Source organism: Salmo salar, chromosome 05 (genome assembly GCF_965601325.2).
Source record: "Salmo salar chromosome 05, fSalSal1, whole genome shotgun sequence".
Taxonomy (NCBI): domain Eukaryota; kingdom Metazoa; phylum Chordata; class Actinopteri; order Salmoniformes; family Salmonidae; genus Salmo; species Salmo salar.
Genome location: NC_138295.1, coordinates 9669186 through 9696991, shown reverse-complemented (window position 1 = coordinate 9696991; position 27806 = coordinate 9669186). Strand labels below are relative to the sequence as shown.

Genomic DNA, 27806 nt, shown 5'->3' with positions numbered 1-27806 from the left:
CTCTTTCTCAAAGGCTTAGCCTTACTGATCCTGGCTCCTAACACAGCACTGTCCAAAAATGGTTTCCAGGACTGATGAGACTGAGACAAGAGCCAGGCTGTCATAAACCTAAAGTAATCACAAACTAATAGATCTGACGTTGCAGTGGTAACTAGAACGGAAACTAGATTTTTTTTGGGGGGGGCATATTGTTACAGCAGAGAAAAACCGGACGATATCCTTCTTATTGAAGACAAGTGACGGAGACAACTGAACCGGCGGTACAGGCAGCCCGCTCCAGAGGTCCGCTGATATTGGCAACAAGGTTTGCACGCGCAAGGGACTGCGAGTTATGGATTTCCCGGGAACTGTTCTACTACTGCTGTTGTGAGGTTTTACTGTGCATCACCTGTTTTATAACAGTGTTATTGAATATATTATTACAAATATATAAACTACAACCTATTTGATCATGTACCAACATAGTAAGAAATGTTTTACCATCGAATCCCTGGTTGGGAAAGACGTGAACTCTTCGACTACCGGGGACGAACCGATCAGACCTACAGCGCTGAGGTTCACGGAATCAATTCACCCGGCGCCCTTTGGGAGTTGTTTCCAGAACTCCGGCAGGACTTTATACAGCAGTCCAGACATGATGTTCCCTGACCCGGGCACACACACAGGGAACTCCGGTCTGCCCCTGCATCCCCTCCAGCTTCCATCTCAGCCTTTCTTCAACCCGCATCAGAGAGACACGTTGAATTTCTACCCGTGGGTTCTTCGAAACAGATATCTCGGGCACAGGTTCCAAGGTAAGCGAACAAGTACTTTAATTTAACGAATATTGCTAAGTTATTTTAAATAATATCATATGTTTGGGCATATCCTTGTTATTGCACACGTATGGGGACATATTACGCACGAGCTAAATTCCAACGACTGTAAGCATTAGAATTGAGAACTCACTCTATAGTTCCGTGATGGAAGAAATGTTCTAATGATCCCTGGACACGCGACATGTTGCTACGGATGGTCATTTATTCAGGACACAAACAAAATATATAAAAAGGGTAGTAAACAAAGTAACAAAAACAGGATCAATGCACATTATTGAAACTACTGTTTGCAGAGGAAAAAATGTCAAAATCCAATTATAGTTATTTTACTTGTTAAGTTATAGTTATATTCCTTATTGGTACATTTTCAGAGATTGGATGCATTAAAATAAACTTAAAACATCACACCCAAGCTTTGAACCCGCCGGTAGCTTTAAAAACCTGTAAAAAACACAAATGCATACTTTTCGTCCATTTTCAGTTGTGATTTAAAAAACCCATTAATATATGTTTTAATTCAATGAAAGTAGACTATATTGTTTATTTTTATTCATTTAAAATGCACATCGAAGCCATTGCACTTTCTTATAATGTATGTTCCGATAAAGTTGTTAGGAGATCAATAGTCTAATATGTTGAATAATAATAATAATAATACTAGGGTAAATTAATTTAAATGTGTAAGTTGTATGCAATTATTGAAATAAAATAGGCCTATAATCAAGATTTCTTTCACATTTGCCTAACCATTCGTTTTAGGTTTTGCATCATTCAGAAAGTTAATTATAAGCAGTGGTGCAAAAACGACCCAATTATCATACTTGAGTAAAAGTAAAGATATCTTAACAGAAAATGACTCAAGTAAAAGTGAGTCACCCAGTACTAAAAGTATTTGTTTTTAAATATACTTAAGTATTAAAAGTACATGTAATTGCTAAAATATACTTAAGTATCAAAAGCACAAATATAAATGATTTCACATTCCTTATATTAAGCAAACTGGACGGCACGATTTTCTTGATTTTTAAATTTACGGATAGCCAGGGGCACACTCCAACACTCAGACATCATTTACAAACGAAGCATTGTGTTTAGTGAGTCCGCAAGATTAGTGGCAGTAGGGATGACCAGGGATGTTCTCTTGAGAAGTACGTGAATTTGACCATTTTCCTGTCCTGCTAAGAATTTGAAATGTAACGAGTACTTTTAGGTATCAGAAAATGTATGGAGTAAAAAGTACATTATTTTCTTTAGGAATGTAGTGGAGTAAAAGTAAAAGTTGTACAAAATATAAATAGTAAAGTAAAGTACAAATACCCCAAAACAAAAAACGACTTAAGTAATACGTTAAAGTATTTTTACACCACTGATTATAAGGATTTTTGTTCCTCAAATATTTAGATATAATTAACTTATATTTAATTAGATAATTTAATGTTCAAAGTTATTTGGATTAAAAGTAACAAAAGACAGGAATAATGTAATATTATTCATTTCTAATAATGTTATAGTAATATAACAAATAATAACAGAAATAATAAACAAATAATAACAATATTATTTAATTCAAATTTGCTTTGTGTTCAACTTTAGATTTAAGGGCTGCACATTTCTGATAAGACATTGGACCAGATACAAAAGTCTTTAGGAACCAAATAAATCCATGAGAGAAATTGAATATTGGAAAATCTCAGTATTCAGTGACCAAAACTTTAAATCTTCTTACTCAAGCTATGTGCAGTGCATACATGCAGTACATGGTGAACATCCTTACTAACTGATGCTGGGTGGTCCTCAAAAAACAAAGCAATTTGTTAAACCAGACAGATCAATAACTTTCAACGCTCATCTCGTTGACTCAGTGGACAGCAGTGGTTAGCCACATCAGGTGTGCTCTCAGGTATGTTACAGGTATGTTACACTCTGACCAGCCAGCCCAGGGCCGTATTCACAGTGTCTCAGAGTAGGAGTGCTGTTCTAGGATCAGTTTAGCCTTTTAGATCATTAATGAATAAGATTATAAGGACAAAAGGGGGGAATCTGATCCTAGATCAGCACTTCTCTTCTTTACAGTCCTGTCCAGGTAACCTTCAGGGTGTATCTCAGTCAGGTAATCAGTAGGAGTCAGAGGTTGTTGTCACTGTTGCTCAGATCAGGAGCTCAGATAAAGTGTCTTTGTTTACAGACACAGCAGATCCACTCACTGATGGTGTCCAATAACCATGAAAACTAGTGTTTAGACAAGGCTAACTACAGACCGGAGGAGTGAGAGGAGAGGATTAACCATCATGACTGTCACTTACTGTTAGGGATGGATGGGTGATTTATTTTCTTTCATACTCCCCACACTTTCTGAGAGGCTGAGAGAGAGAAAGATAGAAAGAGAAAGATAGAGAGAGAGTTGTACAATATAAGCAGGATCTTAGGTCTTACACATGTGAGCAGCTCTTTATATTGGGGTGAATTTCAGTGTGTATGAGATTGTTATGGGATTGTTATCATCAGGAAGGAGGACAGACAGTTCAGTCACCCATCTCATCTCCCAATGGTCTGATGGTCTGGAGGTTTGCTTTGACACATTTTAATTCATTAGGAGGTGTTGAATGTCAGGAGATATGTGTCAGAGGTTAACTGATAGGATAACAGGGCATTGTAAACATTATTTTCCAAACATGTTGGTTAGTTCATAGAATACTCCTCTTCTTTTAGTTGTTTCAGTATTTGGTTTATAATCAGACAGAAAAACAATCAATCAATCAATCAATCAATCAATCACTCAGATAAAGACGGACTGTATGAGGAGGATGAAACATTATGATTACTTGCATGTAAAATGCTAATAGATTATAATTTTGTATGTAAAGAATAATTTATGCTGGAATTGATAGTTTCCTTTTCACATTCATTAATTATCTCTCTACATGTATACTTTATAGTCCATTTAGTGAGAAACGGAAATAGACCATCCTCCCCCTTATTTACCGCCGTCCGACTCCCTCCATATTCATCCATCCAGGGTTAGAATGAGAGATTGGCCCCCACCACTACCCAGTGTGTAGCTGACTGCTGACAAGACCATTCTTGTTGGTGCCAGGGGACTGGTCTTATTGGTGATGAACACAGCTCTCTGGCTGGCGCTGCCATCTGCTCCCTGGTAGTCATGTTGGAGGCATGTTCCCCCATGTTCCCCCACCCGCTGACTACAGGCCAGAGTGTTGAAGGCTCATCGCCTGGAGGGTATTCCCTCTGTGGCTGAGGCTGAGCCACCCTTACAGTTTAGGGTTAGTAATCACAAAGAGTCTCGGAGTCGGAGTGTTGATTTAGGATCAGGTCCCCGAGTCCATATAATTATATTTATTATGATCTATAAGGCTATATTGATCCTAGATCAGCACTCTTACTGATGGAGGTCTGAGCAGAACCAGCATTAGAGTTCAGTCCTAGTGTTCAGCCTGGTGAGATCCTCCCCAGTCTCAGTCTTCTCCAGGGGGATGTGAGTGGAGGTGACGCCGCTAACGCCATACAACAGATGATGCCAGTCTGACTGTCTATCTGAGTGGCTAAACCACCAGCCAGAACTAGCATGGGGTTCTCAAGGAAAATCATGTTGTTTCTTTCCTTATCAATGCATTACTATATTCGATGAAAACTACAATAGTTACAGCTGTTAAAAATTAAGACTTTAACACGAGATATATTACATTACATCTCCTCAATTTATTTAATTCAGCCTAATGCTGAGATTTAAAAAATGCACCACAAAATGGAGATACTATTTAGTTATTTTATTTTAGGACATGGACCCTAAAACCAGGAAATCCTATGACTTCTGTGACAGTGTGGCTTGTTGGTGTTCAGTGTCCCTTGAGAAGCATTAAGACTAAAGTTTTCATCACCTGCAGCTGCAGTGGATCTCTTTTTACATTCTCCTGTTCTACCAGAGCTGTGCTCCTCACATTCTCTCTCTTCAGAGGTGTATCTATTGTTTTTACATTCTCCTGTTCTACCAGAGCTGTGCTCCTCACATTCTCTCTCTTCAGAGGTGTATCTATTGTTTTTACATTCTCCTGTTCTACCAGAGCTGTGCTCCTCACATTCTCTCTCTTCAGAGGTGTATTTATTGTTTTTACATTCTCCTGTTCTACCAGAGCTGTGCTCCTCACATTCTCTCTCTTCAGAGGTGTATCTATTATTTTTACATTCTCCTGTTCTACCAGAGCTGTGCTCCTCACATTCTCTCTCTTCAGAGGTGTATCTATTGTTTTTACATTCTCCTGTTCTACCAGAGCTGTGCTCCTCACATTCTCTCTCTTCAGAGGTGTATCTATTGTTTTTACATTCTCCTGTTCTACCAGAGCTGTGCTCCTCACATTCTCTCTCTTCAGAGGTGTATCTATTGTTTTTACATTCTCCTGTTCTACCAGAGCTGTGCTCCTCACATTCTCTCTCTTCAGAGGTGTATCTATTGTTTTTACATTCTCCTGTTCTACCAGAGCTGTGCTCCTCACATTCTCTCTCTTCAGAGGTGTATCTATTATTTTTACATTCTCCTGTTCTACCAGAGCTGTGCTCCTCACATTCTCTCTCTTCAGAGGTGTATCTATTGTTTTTACATTCTCCTGTTCTACCAGAGCCGTGCTCCTCACATTCTCTCTCTTCAGAGGTGTATCTATTGTTTTTACATTCTCCTGTTCTACCAGAGCTGTGCTCCTCACATTCTCTCTCTTCAGAGGTGTATCTATTGTTTTTACATTCTCCTGTTCTACCAGAGCCATGCTCCTCACATTCTCTCTCTTCAGAGGTGTATCTATTGTTTTGTCCTCCGATGTTCAAAGCATTTTCAGCACGCCAGCTGAAGATGGTTGTTAATGACAGTCCTGTGACAGAAAATATGCATTCTTTAGTTAGCTAACACAGCTGAAGTGCTGGAGAGCATACCGTATTTGGTGCGGACCCCAATAGACTGTTATCCATGGCACTGTTAGTGCTATAGCCTATTTATTGTAGCAGGAAGGGGTGCTACAGTGCTTTCAGAAGTATTCACACCCCTTGAGTTTTTCCACATTTTGTTGTGTTACAGCTTGAATTTAAAATGTGTTACGTTGAGATTTTGTGACACTGGCCTACAAACAATATCCCAAAATGTGAAAGTGGAATTCTATTTTTAGAATTTTTTTACTAATGAATTAAAAATCAAAAGCTGAAATGTCTTGAGTCAATAATTATTCAACCCATTTTGTTATGGCAAGCCTAAATAAGTTTAGGAGTAAACATTTGCTTAACAAGTCACATAATAAGTTGCATGAACTTACTCTGCGTGCAATAATAGTGTTTAACATGATTGTTGAATGACTACCTCATCTCTGTACCCCACACATATAATTATCTATAAGGTCCCTCGGTCAAGTAGTGAATTTCAAACACAGAATCAACCACAAAGACCAGGTAGGTTTTTCAATGCCTCGCAAAGAAGTGCACCTATTGGTAGATGGGTAAAAAAAACAGAAAGCAGACATTGGGTATTCCTTTGAGCATGGTGAAGTTATTAATTACACGTTGGATGGTGTATCAATACACCCAGAACCCTACAAAGATACGGGCATCCATGAGGCCAATGTTGACTTTAAAACAGTTACAGAGGTTAATGGCTGTGATAGGAGAAAACTAAGGATGGATCAACAATATTGTACATACTCCACAATACTAACCTAATTGACCGAGTGAAGAGAAAGAAGCCTGTACAGAATACAGAATTTTATTAAAAATAAATAAATATTATTTACAATGACAACCTAGGAACAGTGGCTGAACTGCCTTGTTCAGGGGCAGAACGACAGATTTTTACAATGTCAGCTCAGGGATTCGATCTAGCTGTCACGTCCTGACCATAGAAAGCTTTTATTTTCTATGGTAGAGTCGGTCAGGGTGTGACAGGGGGTTTTGTCTAGTTTATTTATGTCTATGTTGGTTCTAGTTTATTTTTTCTATGTTGGGGGTTTTGTCTAGTTTATGTATTTCTATGTGGGGTTCTAGTTTCTGTATTTCTATGTTGTTGTTTTTTGGGATGATCTCCAATTAGAGGCAGTTGGTCATCGTTGTCTCTAATTGGGGATCATATTTAAATTGTTATTTTCCCCACTAGGTTTTGTGGGAGATTATTTTGAGTTAGTGTATGTTGCACCTCTTCGTCACGGTTTGTTGTTTTGTTTATTAGTTTATTTGTATGTCTTGCATAGTTTCACAAATGTGGAACGGTACACACGCTGCGCTTTGGTCCCATTCTTCAGACAGCCGTGACACTAGCAACCTTTCGGTTACTGGCCCAACGCTCTAACCACTAAGCTACCTGCCGCCCAAAACATGCATCCTGTTTGCAACAAGGCACTAAAGTAAAACTGCTAAAAATTGGGCTAAGAAATGTCCTGAATAAAAAGCGTTATGTTTGGGGCAAATCCAACACAACACATCACTGACTACCACTCTTCATATTTTCAAGCATGGTGGTGGTTGCATCATGTTATGGGTATGAGATTTGTTAATGACAGTATGCGGTGGAACACATGAAAATCACATGTACCTTCAGAATTGTTTGGCGAACTACTCAGAGGTAGCTACTGGTAGCTGGCGATCGACCTGTTGGAGACCCCTGAGACACAGACTGACCTGGTGAATCCAGGTGAAAGCTATGATCCCATATTCATTTCACTTGTTAAATCCACTTCAATCAATGTAGATGAAGGGAGGAGACAGGTTAAAGAAGGATTTTTAAGCCTTGAGTCTATTGAGTATGTGTGCCATTCAGAGGGTGAATGGGCAAGACAAAATATGTAACTACCTTTGAACGGGGTATGGTAGTAGAAGCCAGGCACACCTGTTTGTGTGAAGAACTGCAACGCTGCGGAGTTTTTCGTGCTCAACAGTTTCCTGTGTGTATCAAGAATGGTTCACCACCCAAAGGACATCCAGCCAATTTGACACAACTGTGGGAAGCATTGGAGTCAACATGGGCCAGCATCCCTGTGGAACGCTTTCGACACCTTGTAGAGTCCATACCCAGAGGAATTGAGGCTGTTCTGAGGGGGAAAAGGGGAGGGGTACTACTCAATAGGATGGTGTTCTTAATGTTTTGAACACTCAGTGTATATTCATCTGTGCATATGGAAAAACATTGTTGTAGCATTGTTTTGAATAAAAGCTGAGGAAACCTACTATTAGCTATTAGCTATTATTACTAGGTGCTAATAAGAAAGATTATTTCTTTATTTGATATATTAGGATCCCCATTAGCCAACGCCAATGGTGACAGCTAGTCTTACTGGGGCCTGACGTTTAACGAAAAATACATTACAGACAAAAGACTTTACAATTGACATACATTTGGGGCGGCAGATAGCCTAGAGGTTAGACCGTTGGGCCAGTAACCGAAAGGTTGCTGGATAAGGTAAAAATCTGGCCTTCTGCCCTGAACAAGGCGGTTAACCCACTGTTCCCTGGTAGGCTGTCATTGTAAATAAGAATTTGTTCTTAACCGACTTGCCTAGTTAAATAAATGTAAAACATTAATGTGTGTGCATCTATCAGTTACACATGTCAGTACATACACACAACCAGTAGGTCACATGTCAGTACATACACACAACCAGTAGGTCACATGTCAGTACATACACACAACTAGTAGGTCACATGTCAGTACATACACACAACCAGTAGCTCACATGTCAGTACATACACACAACAAGTAGGTCACATGTCAGTACATACACACAACAAGTAGGTCACATGTCAGTACATACACACAACCAGTAGGTCACATGTCAGTTCATACACACAACCAGTAGGTCACATGTCAGTACATACACACAACCAGTAGGTCACATGTCAGTACATACACACAACCAGTAGGTCACATGTCAGTACATACACACAACCAGTAGGTCACATGTCACTACATACACACAACCAGTAGGTCACATGTCACTACATACACACAACCAGTAGGTCACATGTCAGTACATACACACAACCAGTAGGTCACATGGTGGAGAGGTGGTGTTGCTGTTCACTTGTGCTATATAAGGTGGAAGGAAGTTCACTCCTGGCTCTGTATAATACTCTACCTTTTCTTCCTGGACCTGGGGACTGTGAAAACACCGCTTGTGGCATGTCTGGTGGGATAACTGTGTGTGTCAGTGCTGTGTGTAAGTTGACTATGCAAACAATTTGGAATTTCCAACCCGTTAATGTTTCTTATAAAAACAAGAAGTGACGCAGTCAGTCTCTCCTCAACTCTCAGCCAAGAGAGACTAGCATGCATGGTATTAATATTAGCCCTCTGATTACAATGAAGAGCAAAACGTGCCGCTCTGTTCTGGGCCAGCTGCAGCTTAACTAGGTCTTTCTTTGCAGCTCATATGACTGGACAATAATCAAGACAAGATAAAACTAGAGCCTGCAGGACTTGCTTTGTGGAGTGTGATGTCAAAAAAGCAGAGCATCTCTTCATTACGGACAGACTCCCCATTTTGACAACTATTGTAAACTGTCATGGTCAAAAGATTCAATCTAAGGTAACACAAAATCATTTAGTCTCCTCAACTTATTCAACAGCCACACCGTTCATTACCAGATTCAGCTGAGGTCTAGAACTTAGGGAATGACTTATACCAAATACAATGCTCTTAGTTTTAGAGATATTCAGGACCAGTTTATTACTGGCAACCCATTCTAAAACTGACTGCAACTCTTTGACTTTTATTAGCTGTGGTTGTTGATGCGTATATGGTTGAATCATCAGCATACATGGACACACATGTTTTGTTGGTGGCAGGTCATTGGTAAAAATACAAAAGAATAGAGGGCCTAGAGAGCTGCCCTGCGGTACACCACACTTTACATGTTTGACATTAGGGAAGTTTTCATTAAAGAAAACCCTCTGAGTTCTATTAGATAGCTCTGAATCCACTATATGGCAGAGGTTGAAAAGCCATAACATACGTTTTTTCAAAAACAGGTTATGGTCAATAATATAAAAGGCTGCACTGCAATCTAACAGTACAGCTCCCACAATCTTCTTATTATCAATTTCTTTCAACCAATCATCAGTCATTTGTGTCAGTGCAGTACATGTTGAGTGCCCTTCCCTATAAGCATGCTGGAAGTCTGTTGTTAATTTGTTTACAGAGAAATAGCATTGTATTTGGTCAAACACAATTTTTTTCCAATAGTTTTCTAAGAGCTGGCAGCAAGCTGATAGGTCTCCTGTTAGAACCAGTAAAGGCCTCTTTACCACTGTTGGGTAGCGGAATGACTTGTGCAGCTGGTTATTCCAGGCCTGTCAAAGAAGATATTAAGAGTTGACCATAAGCAGATGTGATTTGTTATGCTAGGCAAGAAATACACGGTTGTTTCCACAGACAGTGCTTTCATTGAACTCATTTAACAGTCTGTAGTAAAGAGCATCAGGTCAGTTTCTAACTAGGTTTATATTAGCATGAAATTATCCCTATAATATTGTAGTGTGTGCAAAGCTGTCATTAAGGCAAAGGGTGGCTACTTTGAAGAATCTCAAATATAAACTATATTTTTATTTGTTTAACACTTTTTTGGTTACTACATGATTCCATATGTGTTATTTCATAGTTTTGATGTCTTCACTATTATTCTACAATGTAGAAAATAGTAAAAATAAAGAAAAACCCTTGAATGAGTAGGTGTGTCCAAACTTTTGACTGGTACTGTATACAAATGATCTTAATGTCACAATATAGAGAGGAGAAAAGTCACTGAACCTGCCATCTACAGTGGTAATATAATCCTCTATTTCTGAATGAACCTGCCATCCAGAATGGTAGATTAACCCTCTATTTATGAATGAACCTGCCAACCAGTGTGGTAAAATACTCCTAGTTCTGAATGAACCTGCCATCCAGAATGGTAGATTAACCCTCTATTTCTGAATGAACCTGCCATCCAGAATGGTAGATTAACCCTCTATTTCTGAATAAACCTGCCATCCAGAATGGTAGATTAACCCTCTATTTCTGAATGAACCTGCCATCCAGAATGGTAGATTAACCCTCTATTTCTGAATGAACCTGCCATCCAGAATGGTAGATTAACCCTCTATTTCTGAATAAACCTGCCATCCAGAATGGTAGATTAACCCTCTATTTCTGAATGAACCTGCCATCCAGAATGGTAGATTAACCCTCTATTTCTGAATAAACCTGCCATCCAGAATGGTAGATTAACCCTCTATTTCTGAATGAACCTGCCATCCAGTGTGGTAAGATACTCCTCTATTTCTGAATGAACCTGCCATCCGCAGTGGTAGGATACCCTATAGCTTCTGAATGAAGTGGTATTCCGTATTGAAACTAGATGATCTACACTGAACACAATAATGAATGCATCATGCAACAATTTCTAAGATTTTTCTGAGTTACAGTTCATATAAGGAAATCAGTCAATTTAATTAAATTCATTAGGACCTAATTTATGGATTTCACATGACTGGGAATACATACACTACCGGTCAAACGTTTTAGAACACCTACTCATTCAAGGGTTTTCCTTTATTTTTACTATTTTCTAAGTTGTAGAATAATAGTGAAGACATCAAAACTTTGAAATAACACATATGGAATCATGTAGTAACCAAAATCAAAATATATTTTAGATTCTTCAAAGTAGCCACCTTTTCCCTTGATGACAGCTTTGCACACTCTTGGCATTCTCTCAACCAGCTTCACCTGGAATTCTTTTCCAACAGTCTTGAATGAGTTCCCACATATACTGAGCACTTATTGGCTGCTTTTCCTTCACTCTGCGGTCCGACTCATCCCAAACCATCTAAATTTGGTTGAGGTCAGGGGATTGTGAAGGCCAGGTCATCTGATGCAGCACTCCATCACATTCCTTTTTGGTAAAATAGCCATTACAGAATGTTGTGGTAGCCATGGTGGTGTGCCTTAAATTCTAAATACATCACAGACAGTTTCACCAGCAAAGCACCCCCACACCATAACACCTCCTCCTCCATGCTTCATGGTGGGAACCACACATGCGGAGATCATCCGTTCACCCACACCGCGTCTCACAAAGACACAGAGGTTGGATCCAAAAATCTCAAATTTGGACTCCAGACCAAAGGACACATTTCCACTGTTCTAATGTCCATTGCTCGTGTTTCTTGGCCCAAGCAAGTCTCTTCTTCTTATTGGTGTCCTTTAGAAGTGGTTTCTTTGCAGCAATTCGAACCTTGAAGGCCTGATTCACACAGTCTCCTCTGAACAGTTGATGTTGAGATGTGTCTGTTACTTGAGATGTGTCTGTTACTTGAACTCTGTGAAGCATTTATTTGGGCTGCAATTTCTGAGGATGGTAACTCTAATGAACTTATCCTCTGCAGCAGAGGTAACTCTGAGTCTTTCATTCCTGTGGCGGTCCTCATGAGAGCGAGTTTCATCATAGCGCTTGATGGTTTTTGTGACTGCACATGAAGAAACTTTCAAAGTTCTTGAAATATTATGTATTGTCTGACCTTCATGTCTTAAGGTAATGATGAACTGTCATTCTCTTTGCTTATTTGAGCTGTTCTTGCCATAATATGGACTTGGTCTTTTACCAAATAGGGCTATCTTCTGTATACCACCCCTACCTTGTCACAACACAACTGATTGGCTCAAATGCATTAAGAAGGAAAGAAATTCCACAACTTTTAAGAAGGCACACCTGTTTATTGAAAAGGATTCCAGGTGACTACCTCATGAAGCTGGTTGAGAGAATGCCGAGAGTGTGCAAAGTTGTCATCAAGGCAAAGGGGGGCTATTTGAAGAATCTCAAATATAAAATATATTTTGATTTGTTTAACACCTTTTTGGTTACTATATGATTCCATATGTGTTATTTCATAGTTTTGATGTCTTCACTATTATTTTACAATGTAGAAAATAGTAAAAAATAAAGAAAAACCCTTGAATGAGTAGCTGTTCTAAAACTTTTAGTGTTGTGAAATGGTAGTGTATATGCATCTGTTGGTCACAGATACCTTAAAAAAAAGGTAGGGGCGTGGATCAGAAAACCAGTCAGTGTCTGATGTGACCACCATTTCATGCATGCAGCGCGACACATCTCCTTTGCATAGAGTTGATCAGGCTGTTCATTGCGCCCTGTGGAATGTTGTCCCACTTCAATGGCTGTGCTAAGTTGCTGGATATTGATGGGAACTGGAACATGCTGTCGTACATGTCGATCCAGAGCATCCCAAACATGCTCATTGGGTGACATGTCTGGTGAGTATGCAGGCCATGGAAGAACTGGGACATTTTCAGCTTCCAGGAATTGTGTACTGATTATTGAGACATGGGGCTGTGCATTATCAAGCTGAAACATGAGGTGATGGCAGAGGATGAATGGCACGACAATAGGCCTCAAGATCTCATCAAGGTATCTCTATGGATTTAAATTGCCATCAATAAAATGCAATTGTGTGCGTTGTCTGTAGATTATGCCTGCCCATACCATTACCCCACCTCCACCATGGGGCACTCTGTTAACAACGTTGACATCAGCAAACCGCCCGCCCGCCCACACAACACCATACACACTGTCTGCCATCTGCCCGGTACAGTTGAAACCGGGATTCGTCCGTGAAGAGCACACTTCTCCAGTGTGCCAGCGGCCATCAAAGGTGAGCATTTGCCCACTTACATCGGTTACGACGACGAACTCCAGTCAGGTCAAGACCCTGGTGAGGACAACGAGCATGAAGCTGGTTGTGAAAGTTTGTGCAGAAATTATTTGGTTGTGCAAACCCACAGTTTCATCAGCCCTCCGGGTGGCTGGTCTCAGACGATCTCGCAGATGAAGAAGCCGGATGTGGAGGTCCTGGGCTGGCGTGGTTACACATGGTCTGCTGTTGTGAGGCCGGTTGGACGTACTGCCAAATTCTGTAAAACGACGTTGGTGGCAGCTTATGGTAGAGAAATGAACATTCAGTTCTCTGGTTACAGCTCTGATGGACATTCCTGCAGTCAGCATGCTAATCACATGCTCCCTCAAAACTTGAGACATCTGTGGCATTGTGTTGTATGACAAAACTGCACATTTTAAAGTTACCTTTTATTGTCCCCAGCACAAGGTGCACCTATGTAACGATCATTCTGTTTAATCAACTTCTTGATATGACACACCTGTCAGGTGAATGGATTATCTTGGCAAAGGGGAAATGCTCACTAACAGGGATGAAAACAAATGTGTACACAATTTTTGTTGTTGTTGTGCTTTTGGAACATATCTGTGATCTTTAATTTCAGCCCATGAAACATGGGACCAACACTTTACATGTTGCGTTTTTATTTTTGTTTGGTATACTCGGGGCTCCCAAGTGGCGCAGCGGTCTAAGGCACTGTATCTCAGTGCTAGAGGCATTACTACAGACACCCTGGTTCAAATCCAACCGGCCGGGATTGGGAGTCCCATAGGGCGGCGCACAATTGGCCCAGTGTTGTCCGGGTTTGGCCGGTGTAGGCTGTCATTGTAAATAAGAATTTGTTCTTAACTGAATTCCCTGGTTAAATAAAAAAAATATTCTAGAGGTTTTTATTGAGTCTAGCCTAAGAAAAGTATTCACAAATATTTATGGAATAACTCACTTTAAATTACAGTACTATTAAAATGTGATTCATGTCTTTGTTACTTTGGCACAACTAAGCAATGTCCTATTTAAAGTATCTTATTTTGAAACACTTTGATCTGAATAGCAAACATACAAACAACATTTCTCTCACAATAAACATATGCTTAAACAAAATAGGCACTGAGCAAATTTCAGGTTTGCTGAATGCAAACTTGACCTGTGTGAAAATTCTGTGCAACTTCCAGCGCGTGTTTGCTGAAGCTGTACCCGCTTTAAGTTACTGCTTCAAAAAGTATTCTACTGTGGCTATTTGTTCATAATGTAGGCTTAACAGAGTAGCCTACCATCAACAACAATGGAGAAATTGTATGTTGTTTAATATAGGACTACATTCTGTGAGTAAAAATAAATTAATTGACATTACCCTGTTTATCCACTTGTCCTTCAGACAAGGAGGTGACTGAAAATGTTGTTGTGGTGTCAATGCAAGAAACCATTTTACAAAATAAAAAATCTTTATTATTCCCATACCATAATTACAGAGAATCAGACAAATTATTCTACCCTCTGCCTGTTGGCTACTTAGCTTATTCAAGCATGTCTCAAAATACAACATTGCCCCTTAAAGACAAAAAAAAAGCTCTTTACCTGACTCGCTTTTCAAAGATGTACAGCTTTTCTTCTCTTGTAGGAAGCAATCACTCTCCCATTGCTGACTACAAATGATATATACCTGGGCTAATAACTCACTAAATAGCAAGGATATGAACAAATGTGCACATATGGCTACATGCAGCTCTTGCTTTGATCTCAAAACAAGAGCATCTACTCACGACCGCTCATCCTGTTAACACAGTCCAGTTCAAAGTGAATGGCACAGATCCATATATGGCAATGGTCTATTTACATATAGGCCTACTGCAGCTCTGATTGGTTATGCCGCACCGGTCTGGTCTGTGTAGTGTACGGGGCATGACTTGTGCCTGATAGTGTTTAACTAAGGTGGAAAACTCTAGAAAATTGAGTGAAGTTCAATCTAGTGCTTCTCTCTGTGCGGTAGTCCCGGGGGCGTGCATGGGCGCAGCTTAAGGCCTCCGCTTTGCTGAACTCGGCTAGCCGAACCGAACGAGTGTGCTCACAAACTCCCTTAAAAGACCTTCGCTTGAAAAATTTGAAAAAAAGCAGCAATGGTACTGTTTGTCCATTTTGAAACGCCATAGCCAGTATACACTTCCTCAAAATAGTCAGAATTAATCTAAGGTAACTCAAGAAATGTGTAACTAATTTTGACGTTTTTGACGAAGAGATCTTAGTCACGTAATTTTACATCTAACTAAGATGTTTGGTGCAGTACTGTGCAGTGAAAAAATGTCCGTGAAAATGAGTCATCTCTCGTTGAATGACAACAAAGACTTTATTGAAGAAATCCCAGTGTTGACCAATCACCGACGAAGAGGCGTAGACTTCGGCTACGAACCTCGGCTTGCTTCCAGAAACAAAATGTGTGTTCCCGAACAACCGAAAAAACCCTCACCGAAGTCCAAAACAAACAAAAACAAACAACATGTCGTCATAATATGCGCACGAACTCTACCGACCTGTTTCGGCTGGGAAGAATGCAGACGCCTTTATTATTAGAGCGGAACATTAGTCATGACCTTGATATATCAGAGAGGGTTTTTTTCTTTCAAATGTACTTCTCTCTCTCTCTCTCTCTGTGTGTGTGAGTGTGTGTGTGTGTGTGTGTGTGTGTGTGTGTGTGTGTGTGTGTGTGTGTGTGTGTGTGTGTGTGTGTGTGTGTGTGTGTGTGTGTGTGTGTGTGTGTGTGTGTGTGTCAGTGTGTGTGTGTATGTGGAACCAATATGCTCGTTGTTTAAAGTCCCAGTCCCTGGAGGTGGATGTCATCCATGGTGGCTGAACCAACATGTCAATTATTCAACTTTACTATTTCCTAACTGTGATGACATTCAACTCTACTATTTCCTAACTGTAATGACATTCAAACGTTGTGTAATGCATACAGTGCATCATCTCCTTAACTATAAATCTGTCTACATACTAGAACAAGCATTTTGAATGAGGTGTGGTGTGGTAGCATTGTGAAATGGAGGGAGAATGTCACATCCAAACATTAGTAGTGTTTACCTGTACATGAATCAATTACTCACGTTATGGGAAAGTGTCATGAATGATGAGTCAAGTGAAGAAGCCCATCGGGGCACATTGATATGGCTGATAGTGACCTGCTTAGCAGCATGCAATACATATCAACACTGATGTCCTGCTTAGCAACATGCAATACATATCATCACTGATGTCCTGCTTAGCAGCATGCAATACATATCAACACTGATGTCCTGCTTAGCAGCATGCAATACATATCATCACTGATGTCCTGCTTAGCAACATGGAGTACATATCAACACTGATGTCCTGCTTAGCAGCATGCAATACATATCATCACTGATGTCCTGCTTATTCAGTTCTTTGTCCTCCTTTTTGAGGTGTAATTGGACAAGGTATTAATCACAAACAACACCAAAGCCTACAAAAAAAACAGTATCAGTTTGCTGAGTTGTACAGTAGTTAGTATACAGTAGTTAGTATACAGTAGTTAGTATACAGTAGTTAGTATACAGCAGTTAGTATACAGCAGTTAGTATACAGCAGTTAGTATACAGTAGTTAGTATACAGTAGTTAGTATACAGCAGTTAGTATACAGCAGTTAGTATACAGTAGTTAGTATACAGCAGTTAGTATACAGTAGTTAGTATACAGCAGTTAGTATACAGCAGTTAGTATACAGCAGTTAGTATACAGCAGTTAGTATACAGTAGTTAGTATACAGCAGTTAGTATACAGTAGTTAGTATACAGCAGTTAGTATACAGTAGTTAGTATACAGTAGTTAGTATACAGTAGTTAGTATACAGCAGTTAGTATACAGTAGTTAGTATACAGCAGTTAGTATACAGTAGTTAGTATACAGCAGTTAGTATACAGCAGTTAGTATACAGCAGTTAGTATACAGTAGTTAGTATACAGTAGTTAGTATACAGCAGTTATTATACAGTAGTTAGTATACAGTAGTTAGTATACAGTAGTTAGTATACAGCAGTTATTATACAGTAGTTAGTATACAGTAGTTAGTATACAGTAGTTAGTATACAGCAGTTAGTATACAGTAGTTAGTATACAGTAGTTAGTGTACAGTAGTTAGTATACAGCAGTTAGTATACAGTAGTTAGTATACAGCAGTTAGTATAAAGTAGTTAGTATACAGCAGTTAGTATACAGCAGTTAGTATACAGTAGTTAGTATACAGTAGTTAGTATACAGCAGTTAGTATACAGTAGTTAGTATACAGCAGTTAGTATACAGCAGTTAGTATACAGTAGTTAGTATACAGCAGTAGTATACAGCAGTTAGTATACAGTAGTTAGTATACAGTAGTTAGTATACAGCAGTTAGTATACAGCAGTTAGTATACAGTAGTTAGAATACAGCAGTTAGTATACAGCAGTTAGTATACAGCAGTTAGTATACAGTAGTTAGTATACAGTAGTTAGTATACAGTAGTTAGTATACAGCAGTTAGTATACAGTAGTTAGTATACAGTAGTTAGTATACAGTAGTTAGTATACAGCAGTTAGTATACAGTAGTTAGTATACAGTAGTTAGTATACAGCAGTTAGTATACAGCAGTTAGTATACAGCAGTTAGTATACAGCAGTTAGTATACAGTAGTTAGTATACAGCAGTTAGTATACAGCAGTTAGTATACAGCAGTTAGTATACAGCAGTTAGTATACAGTAGTTAGTATACAGTAGTTAGTATACAGCAGTTAGTATACAGCAGTTAGTATACAGCAGTTAGTATACAGCAATTAGTATACAGCAGTTAGTATACAGTAGTTAGTATACAGCAGTTAGTATACAGCAGTTAGTATACAGTAGTTAGTATACAGCAGTTAGTTACAGCAGTTATTATACAGTAGTTAGTATACAGCAGTTAGTATACAGCAGTTAGTATACAGTAGTTAGTATACAGTAGTTAGTATACAGCAGTTAGTATACAGCAGTTAGTATACAGTAGTTAGTATACAGTAGTTAGTATACAGCAGTTAGTATACAGCAGTTAGTATACAGTAGTTAGTATACAGTAGTTAGTATACAGTAGTTAGTATACAGCAGTTAGTATACAGCAGTTAGTATACAGCAGTTAGTATACAGTAGTTAGTATACAGCAGTTAGTATACAGCAGTTAGTATACAGCAGTTAGTATACAGCAGTTAGTATACAGCAGTTAGTATACAGCAGTTAGTGTACAGTAGTTAGTGTACAGTAGTTAGTGTACAGCAGTTAGTATACAGCAGTTAGTATACAGCAGTTAGTATACAGCAGTTAGTATACAGCAGTTAGTATACAGTAGTTAGTATACAGCAGTTAGTATACAGCAGTTAGTATACAGCAGTTAGTATACAGTAGTTAGTATACAGTAGTTAGTATACAGCAGTTAGTATACAGCAGTTAGTATACAGCAGTTAGTATACAGTAGTTAGTATACAGCAGTTAGTATACAGTAGTTAGTATACAGTAGTTAGTATACAGCAGTTAGTATACAGCAGTTTGTATACAGCAGTTAGTATACAGCAGTTAGTATACAGCAGTTAGTATACAGCAGTTAGTATACAGCAGTTAGTATACAGTAGTTAGTATACAGCAGTTAGTATACAGCAGTTAGTATACAGTAGTTAGTATACAGCAGTTAGTATACAGCAGTTAGTATACAGCAGTTAGTATACAGTAGTTAGTATACAGCAGTTAGTATACAGCAGTTAGTATACAGCAGTTAGTATACAGCAGTTAGTATACAGCAGTTAGTATACAGCAGTTAGTATACAGCAGTTAGTATACAGCAGTTAGTATACAGTTGTTAGTATACAGCAGTTAGTATACAGTAGTTAGTATACAGCAGTTAGTATACAGCAGTTAGTATACAGCAGTTAGTATACAGCAGTTAGTATACAAAAGTTAGTATACAGTAGTTAGTAACAGCAGTTAGTATACAGCAGTTAGTATACAGCAATTAGTATACAGCAGTTGTATACAGTTGTTAGTATACAGCAGTTAGTATACAGTAGTTAGTATACAGCAGTTAGTATACAGCAGTTAGTATACAGCAGTTAGTATACAGCAGTTAGTATACAAAAGTTAGTATACAGTAGTTAGTAACAGCAGTTAGTATACAGCAGTTAGTATACAGCAATTAGTATACAGCAGTTAGTATACAGTAGTTAGTATACAGCAGTTAGTATACAGTAGTTAGTATACAGCAGTTAGTATACAGCAGTTAGTATACAGCAGTTAGTATACAGCAGTTAGTATACAGTAGTTAGTATACAGCAGTTAGTATACAGCAGTTAGTATACAGCAGTTAGTATACAGCAGTTAGTATACAGTAGTTAGTATACAGCAGTTAGTATACAGTAGTTAGTATACAGCAGTTAGTATACAGCAGTTAGTATACAGCAGTTAGTATACAGCAGTTAGTATACAGTAGTTAGTATACAGCAGTTAGTATACAGTAGTTAGTATACAGCAGTTAGTATACAGCAGTTAGTATACAGTAGTTAGTATACAGCAGTTAGTATACAGCAGTTAGTATACAGCAGTTAGTATACAGTAGTTAGTATACAGCAGTTAGTATACAGCAGTTATTATACAGTAGTTAGTATACAGTAGTTAGTATACTATAGTGTATCTCTTTACACATACAACAAGAGCTGCTATGGTGTCATTCCTGTCTGTCAACCCTAAGTCTAACCCTCCACTTCCTCTCCCTCCTCTCCTCTCTGCAGATGAGGACAGCAGCCCAGAGAACCTGCTCCTTCATGGGCCTTTTTCCCGCAAGCCGAAGCGCATCCGGACAGCCTTCTCCCCTTCACAGCTCCTCAGGCTGGAGAGGGCCTTTGAGAAGAACCACTATGTGGTGGGAGCAGAGCGGAAGCAGCTCGCCAGCGGCCTCTGCCTCACAGAGACACAGGTGTGTGGTGAGGGGACTCAACGATGTCGAACGCACCCTAAACCCCTAGGGCCTAAAAGCCAATTTGTGCTTGATCCGAAAATGTGGTCGGAGGCTCCGGATGGAGGGTGTGACGCAATTGTGGCGCCTCTGGAGGCTTGCGGAGGCCAAATCGAACTCCGTACCGCATCGTTGTGCCCCTTCGTATCGCTCCGTATAGCTCCGTATAGCTCCGTATAGCTCCGTACCGCATCGTTGTGCTCCTTCGTATAGCTCCGTATAGCTCCGTATAGCTCTGTATAGCTCCGTATAGCTCCGCATAGCTCCGTATAGCTCCGTATAGCTCCGCATAGCTCCGTATAGCTCCGTATAGCTCCGTATAGCTCCGTATAGCTCCGTACCGCATCGTTGTGCTCCTTCGTATAGCTCCGTATAGCTCCGTATAGCTCCGTATAGGTCCGTATAGCTCCGTATAGCTCCGTATAGCTCCGCATAGCTCCGTATAGCTCCGTATAGCTCCGTATAGCTCCGTATAGCTCCGTACCGCATCGTTGTGCTCCTTCGTATAGCTCCGTATAGCTCCGTATAGCTCCGTATAGCTCCGTATAGCTCCGCATAGCTCCGTATAGCTCCGTATAGCTCCGTATAGGTCCGTATAGCTCCGTATAGCTCCGTATAGCTCCGCATTGACATGATTGGTTGACGGTAGGTCCAGTATGAACATAAACTCACTTCCTTGACAACTTCCTTCACAACGGCTCTGCTCAGAGAAGCGCAATAAATATACATGCCCTGACTTTAGAGGCCGTATCACAGTAAATGCTGTTTGGCCACTGCAGAAGGCGGATTTACCATGCAGAGCCTTTAAGGCATGGCTGCATTCCAGAGCGCTGAAACAGGAGATATGAGTAGACTCGTAGTCAGAACTCCACAACACCCCCTCCACCAACGTATAGCAAAACCAGGTTTCTTAACCACAAGTTGTTTGTCCTACGCTAGCTATCGGGATGGGCAAGGTGACGTCAATAAATTATGTAGTAGATTTCACAATGATTATTTATGACTTCATTTCCCTAATCAACATCAGAAACACGCTGCTGATGAACAGCAATTTAGGCTTTTCGCAATCCTCTCATGCAATATTTCATACATTGGGAATACAGTACTGTATTGTATATTGTATACATTGGGAATACAGTATTGCGATGTGCTGAACTTTTAATTTCAAAGGAATTAGACCAATAATTGAATCAAGCTTGTAAATGTGATAAAACAATTACAACCAGACAATGTCTGAAAAATTTGATAGAAATGTGTTGCTATTTGCAAACAGCTGTAAAGAACAAAAGTATGTGAAGCCTTAGGTAAAGGCAATGTTTAGCAGTGTTGGCAGTATGGAAGCAATAACAGTTTTACACCATGTGAAATATTGTGTTGCCATTGTTGCTATGACACTTTGAAAAAAGCTTCGCTTAAAAATCATAGGGGGGATACATGCAGACACTTTTATAACTAGTAAAGGTACATTTACTGAAGAAAATGTGTGTGCTTGCTTCAGCTGTCTCAAGGTGTTTCATGGACGTGGAAGAACAAGTAGTAGTAGTTTTTCCAGCAAGCACATTGATACTATATATTTTGCCAATGTTTCTTCCAGTACTAAACGTGATGTCTCTCCTTTCTCTCCCAGGTAAAGGTTTGGTTCCAGAACAGGAGGACGAAGCACAAGCGACAGAAGCTGGAGGAAGAGTCACCTGAGTCGCAGCAGAAGAGGAAAGGAAGCCAGCACGTCAGCCGCTGGAGAGTGGCTACGCAGCAGGGCAGTAGCCCCGAGGACATCGATGTCATCTCAGAGGACTGACGTACGTCGTTATCACCTTGATTAAACCATCAGAAATCATTTGTCATGAATGCAGACTGACTGACTGCAGACTGACTGAATGCAGACTGACTGACTGCAGACTGACAGGTGTCTGAATGTCAGCGGTCTGTGTGCTCCTCTGAACACTTGGTTTGACCTTTCAATGAAAACGATCACTGCTTTATGTTGGACAGAAGAAGGCCAAGTTTATCATTTTATTACACAGCTCTGACTGCTGTAAACGTGGTGGACATCTGCATTTGGTCTATGTTGCTTGCCGTAGCAGCACAAATTACTGAAGAGAGACTGTTTGACTGGGAGGAATCCATTCAATACAGTTTGTTACTCTATTGTCTACCTGAACTTGAGATTGTCCTTCCTCACACTCACATTTAACAAAACATTGTCATTGTTTTAGCGTTTTCAGTTTGTTGTGTAATTGTACAATGCTAAATATGCACAATATGTTTGTGGTCAAAAATAAGCCATTGGTATGATAGCTATAGAGGAACCACCTAGAACCTGCTGATTCTGTTTAGGATTTTGTTAGTCTTTAGACCAGTCCCACTGAAAGGTAGGCAACTGCCACTTCAGACAATACATCATATAGATGCCACGTTACCCCTGAAATATGTTTTTGAGTCTCACATTGGAATAGTTTGGACAATTTAAATTGTAAGTATTTATGTACATCTAAAAATGGTATTCTATGCATATTTTGTCCTTGTTTTGTTTCCTCTGGATTTTTAAAAAGGCAGTTTTTGCCTAGTTTGTTACTCTTAAAATTCATTGCAAGTTTCTTTTTGCCTTTGACAAATATTTGATCAATTCTACTGAGACCATGTAGAATGTACAGTGCAGGCACATTCAAACTTGTCCACAAGAATGACATGAAAAACAAATGTACCTCAATACTACATTTATTTCAACAACCATTACAATTCCTGTGATATCATGTTACGTAGCACTTCGTAGTGGAATATATATATATATATATTTTTATTTGTTTTAAATAGATGTTAGAAATAACGCACTATAAGTAGGCCTACACTTTGATTTGATTTGAACCTATGCCCCGAGAGTGAACCTTTTTTTGTACTTTCTGTGTGTGGTCAGATGACTTTGGAAAATAAAAAACATCAACATAACATTATCTGTACAATACTACTGATATATATATTATGTGTACAATACTACTGATATATATATTATCTGTACAATACTACTGATATATATATTATGTGCGAGTACGTCTAAGCGTTCATTTTATAACCTATTTTCAACATCTATAATTGTCGACATGTCATGATGACACGTCAAACTACTAACGCATATCGGTTAAATGACAACGACACAGAACTTGGAAAAAGTAAATTGATTCACGACGGTTTGGTATTTGTTATTTGGTCTACACCTTTGTAGCACAGCTGTTCATATTTTTGCGAACTGCGGTTGAATAGTCCAAGCTGCTGATCAGCATATTTTTGTGACAAGTATACATTTTGTGACATGTATACATTTTTTAATTAAAAAAAGTACAGAAAGCCTAGTCTAGCCTAAACACAGAGGCATGGTTATAGTTTACAAAGCTTTATCTTGTGTTGTTAAACATGTTATCCATAAGAAACCCAAATGCTCTGTGTTTTTTACAAATCTTTATTCAGTCTGCAGATAGCCTTTATTATTAGGCCTATCCTAAATGATACATTGGCTATAATAGGGTTATTAACAGTTAGCCTAGATTATCAATACACTTATTGACGAAAACATGAAACATAAGGAGGTTCTTTAGACGACAGTAGGCCTTTTTGAATGTCTTCTCCGTCTGGACTTGTGCCTGTAGGCCTATAATTTGTAACTCAATGAGACACTGGATAGGTTGCGATGGGTGCAGGGCCAAATACGACGACACGTTCAAAGCGATATGAAGCAAGTTTAACATAACTCGGTGTCAATACACACTTTGTTCCGTCTCGTGCTCTTCAAAGGACATCTTTCACCAGCAATATTGTTGTGCCAGAGATGTTTTTCATTCCGGACACACCGAAGGACATATGCAACACTTACAGCAGCAAAAATAGAGAATGACAAATGTAATTGATTAGCCCCCTAGGCCATAAACCTTCAGCCGAAAGAGTTTCAAAAAAGGTAGGCCTATGTCGGACTCAGAATCAAACACATATTTTTTATTCCAATTTTTGCCATGCATGAGACGAGGATATGCTGCTATGGGAAAATAACTTGTTCCGTTATGCCGACACACACAGATGAGTAACGGCTGAGAAAGAGACAATCACAGCAAGAAATGTGTCGGGCCAAACGGACATGATCAACCCAACAACAGGCCAAAACCCGTCCCTGCTATTATTACTAACACGACATTGCCTCCTTACTAAAACGGCTTTCTTTGGGTAATAGAGACAAGTCTAGCGTGAGCCATAGTATTAATCAGTGATATATGGAGCATAGTCCCTAAGTGGTCAATTATTTAGAGCTGTTGTTCTTCATACTCAAACTGTCCCTAATTTCATTCTACGTTTTGTTATATTTTATGTCACCATTGTTGTGTTTGATATTCAGCTTGTATTAATGTAGATTGATGAAACATTGCTTGAAGGGCCTCTGCTGGGCCTTCAGCTCTATGTTTTACCAGCTGGAAAATTAATTCATATCACCTTTATGCGTTGTGATTTACACCTGCTAATTCTTCAAGCCCCGAGCAATTGAGAGGTGTTAGATTTGCGTCATTTTCATCACCTTTTTACAATAGACAGCCTCATTATCGGCAGATAGGCACATAAACTGTGAACAAAATGTAGGAGCAAACTATTCATATTCTCGGTAATTGGGACTTGAATCTTTTTTTCAGGGTACAATTACATAGTCAGTTACATACTTTCAGACACATTGATGATACGAGCATTGAAATAGGGATAGTAAAATCCACCAAGGCCTATAGGCTACATGATTGCCAGATTTTGTTGTTAAATTGATACAGTTGTTTCTGTTCTGCTTGATGCATGAGTGGAATGCAAACCAGCTCTCTTTTAGTAATTCTAAGTAATCTTATTTGTACTGTTGGAATGGGGATTAATCTATAGTATATTTAGTATAGTATAGTTGATTATATTATATTATTGACTGGGTGGTTTGAGCCCTGAATGCTGATTGGCTGACAGTCATGGTATATCAGACCGTATACCACGGCTATGACAAAATAGCTCTAATTACATTGGTAACCAATTTATAATAGCAATAAGACACTTCGGGGGTTTGTGGTATATGGACAATAAACCACGGCTAAGGGCTGTATCCAGGCACTCCTCGTTGCGTCGTGCGTAAGAACATTCCTTAGCTGTGGTATATTGGCCATGTACCCCACCCCTCGTGCCTTATTGCTTAAGTATAGTGTAGTACAGTATAGTATATCATAGTACAGTATAGTATAGTATAGTATAGTATAGTATAGTATAGTATAGTACAGTATAGTATGGTACACTATAGTATATTATATTATAGTATAACACATTGTAGTATAGTATATTATACCATAGCATAGTAGTACATTACATTTGTATAGTACAGTAAAGTCTGGTATAGTATAATATTGCATAGTATAGTATAGTAGTATAGTACATTACATTATGGTACAGTATAGTACAGTATATTATATTATATTATATTATAAAGGGGAAAGGAGAAAGGTGGATACTTAGTCAGTTTTAAAACTGAATGCATTCTACTGAAATGTGTCGTCCGCATTTAACCCAAACCCTCTGAATCAGAGAGGTGCGGAAGGCTGTCTTAATCGACATTCACATCTTCGGCGCGCGGGGAACAGCGGGTTAACTGCCTTGCTCAGGGGCAGAACGACAGATCTTTACCTTGTCAGCTCTGGGATTTGATCCAGCAACCTTTCGGTTAGTACAGTATAGCATATTATAGTATAGTACAGTGCAGTACCGTATGGTATTGTATAGTAAAGTAGTATTGTATAGTAAAGTAGTATGGTATTGTATAGTAAAGTGGTATGGTATTGTATAGTAAAGTAGTATTGTATTGTATAGTAAAGTAGTATTGTATTGTATAGTAAAGTAGTATGTGTATAGTAAAGTAGTATTGTATTGTATAGTAAAGTAGTATGGTATTGTATAGTAAAGTAGTATTGTATTGTATAGTAAAGTAGTATTGTATTGTATAGAATGCCTAATTTACTATAGATTATAGATTTGAAGATTATTTAGGAGTAGATTTATTAAAGTCTGTTCCAGAGCCATATATTTAGAGAGTTGGGACAATTTATTATATTCTGTTCCAGAGCCATATATTTAGAAAGTTGTGCCAATTTATTATAGTCTGTTCCAGAGCCATATATTTAGAAAGTTGTGCCAATTTATTATACTCTGTTCCAGAGCCATATATTTAGAGAGTTGGAGCAACGTTAAGAATATTTTCTAATTCTAGACATTCATAGCATTGTTTAAGTATTCCCCATGTTATGTTAATGCAGAGCTAACATGGCTACCATACAATGTTGTAGTGGCATGTAAACACATCCTAATGCAGAAACCTCAATGTCCCAGCTCTCTAAATATATGGCTCTGGTCTGTCCAAATGCCCTCAGTTCAGTTGTAGCCTTATGAACCCTGTGAGTGGTTTTATTATATTCAGGGGAAAACATTTATACACTTCCTGCTTCCTGCCTCCTTGGCGTTGCAATGGAAATTGGAAATTTAGAGGAACAAATAAAATACCAGATGGTAGAATGCATGTAGGTGCACAGAATGATCAGCTTTGTTCAGTAGCCACCATATCTCAAGAGAAATCAGGAGAGATATGTATTATGATTAGATTATGCTGTTGATATTTATAATAATAATTTAATATACTAAAGTATTTCATGTCTGGATTCCTTATGTTCATTTCCCATTTTACATGTACTTTTATGTAGGTTAACTTATGCACACAACAGAGTAGTTGTGTGCAGCCAGCCATACGGCTGGCAGATCAAGAGCTCTATAACTACTGTATATAATTAAGTATTAGAACTCTAGAACTAGAGGCTAGAACTATATAATTAAATATTAGAACTCTAGAACTAGAGGCTAGAACTATATAATTAAATATTAGAACTCTAGGACTAGAGGCTAGAACTATAGAATTACATATTATAACACTAGGACTAGAGGCTAGAACTATAGAATTACATATTAGAACTCTAGGACTAGAGGCTAGAACTATATAATTAAATATTAGAACTCTAGGACTAGAGGCTAGAACTATAGAATTACATATTAGAACTCTAGAACTAGAAACTAGAACTATATAATTAAATATTAGAACTCTAGAACTAGAAACTAGAACTATATAATTAAATATTAGAACTCTAGAACTAGAGACTAGAACTATATAATTAAATATTAGAACTCTAGAACTAGAAACTACAACTATATAATTAAATATTAG

General features: G+C 38.8%; 1 protein-coding gene across 1 annotated transcript; it reads left to right on the top strand.

The window, feature by feature from the left end:
• On the top strand, nt 1-23727 carry LOC106604204 (homeobox protein EMX1). Its single transcript, XM_014198641.3, has 3 exons — nt 1-794; nt 20319-20503; nt 22170-23727. The coding sequence occupies exons 1-3, from the start codon at nt 452-454 to the stop codon at nt 22338-22340; spliced, it is 699 nt and encodes a 232-aa protein (XP_014054116.1). The 5' UTR covers nt 1-451; the 3' UTR covers nt 22341-23727.
• Nucleotides 23728-27806: the final 4079 nt, after the last annotated feature.

Excerpts from the sequence above, each read along its gene's own strand:
- LOC106604204 (XM_014198641.3), top strand. The coding sequence starts at position 452 with ATGTACCAACATAGTAAGAAATGTTTTACCATCGAATCCCTGGTTGGG. Across the intron at positions 795-20,318 it reads TCTCGGGCACAGGTTCCAAG|ATGAGGACAGCAGCCCAGAG; the intron begins GTAAGCGAACAA and ends TCCTCTCTGCAG. Across the intron at positions 20,504-22,169 it reads TCTGCCTCACAGAGACACAG|GTAAAGGTTTGGTTCCAGAA; the intron begins GTGTGTGGTGAG and ends TTTCTCTCCCAG.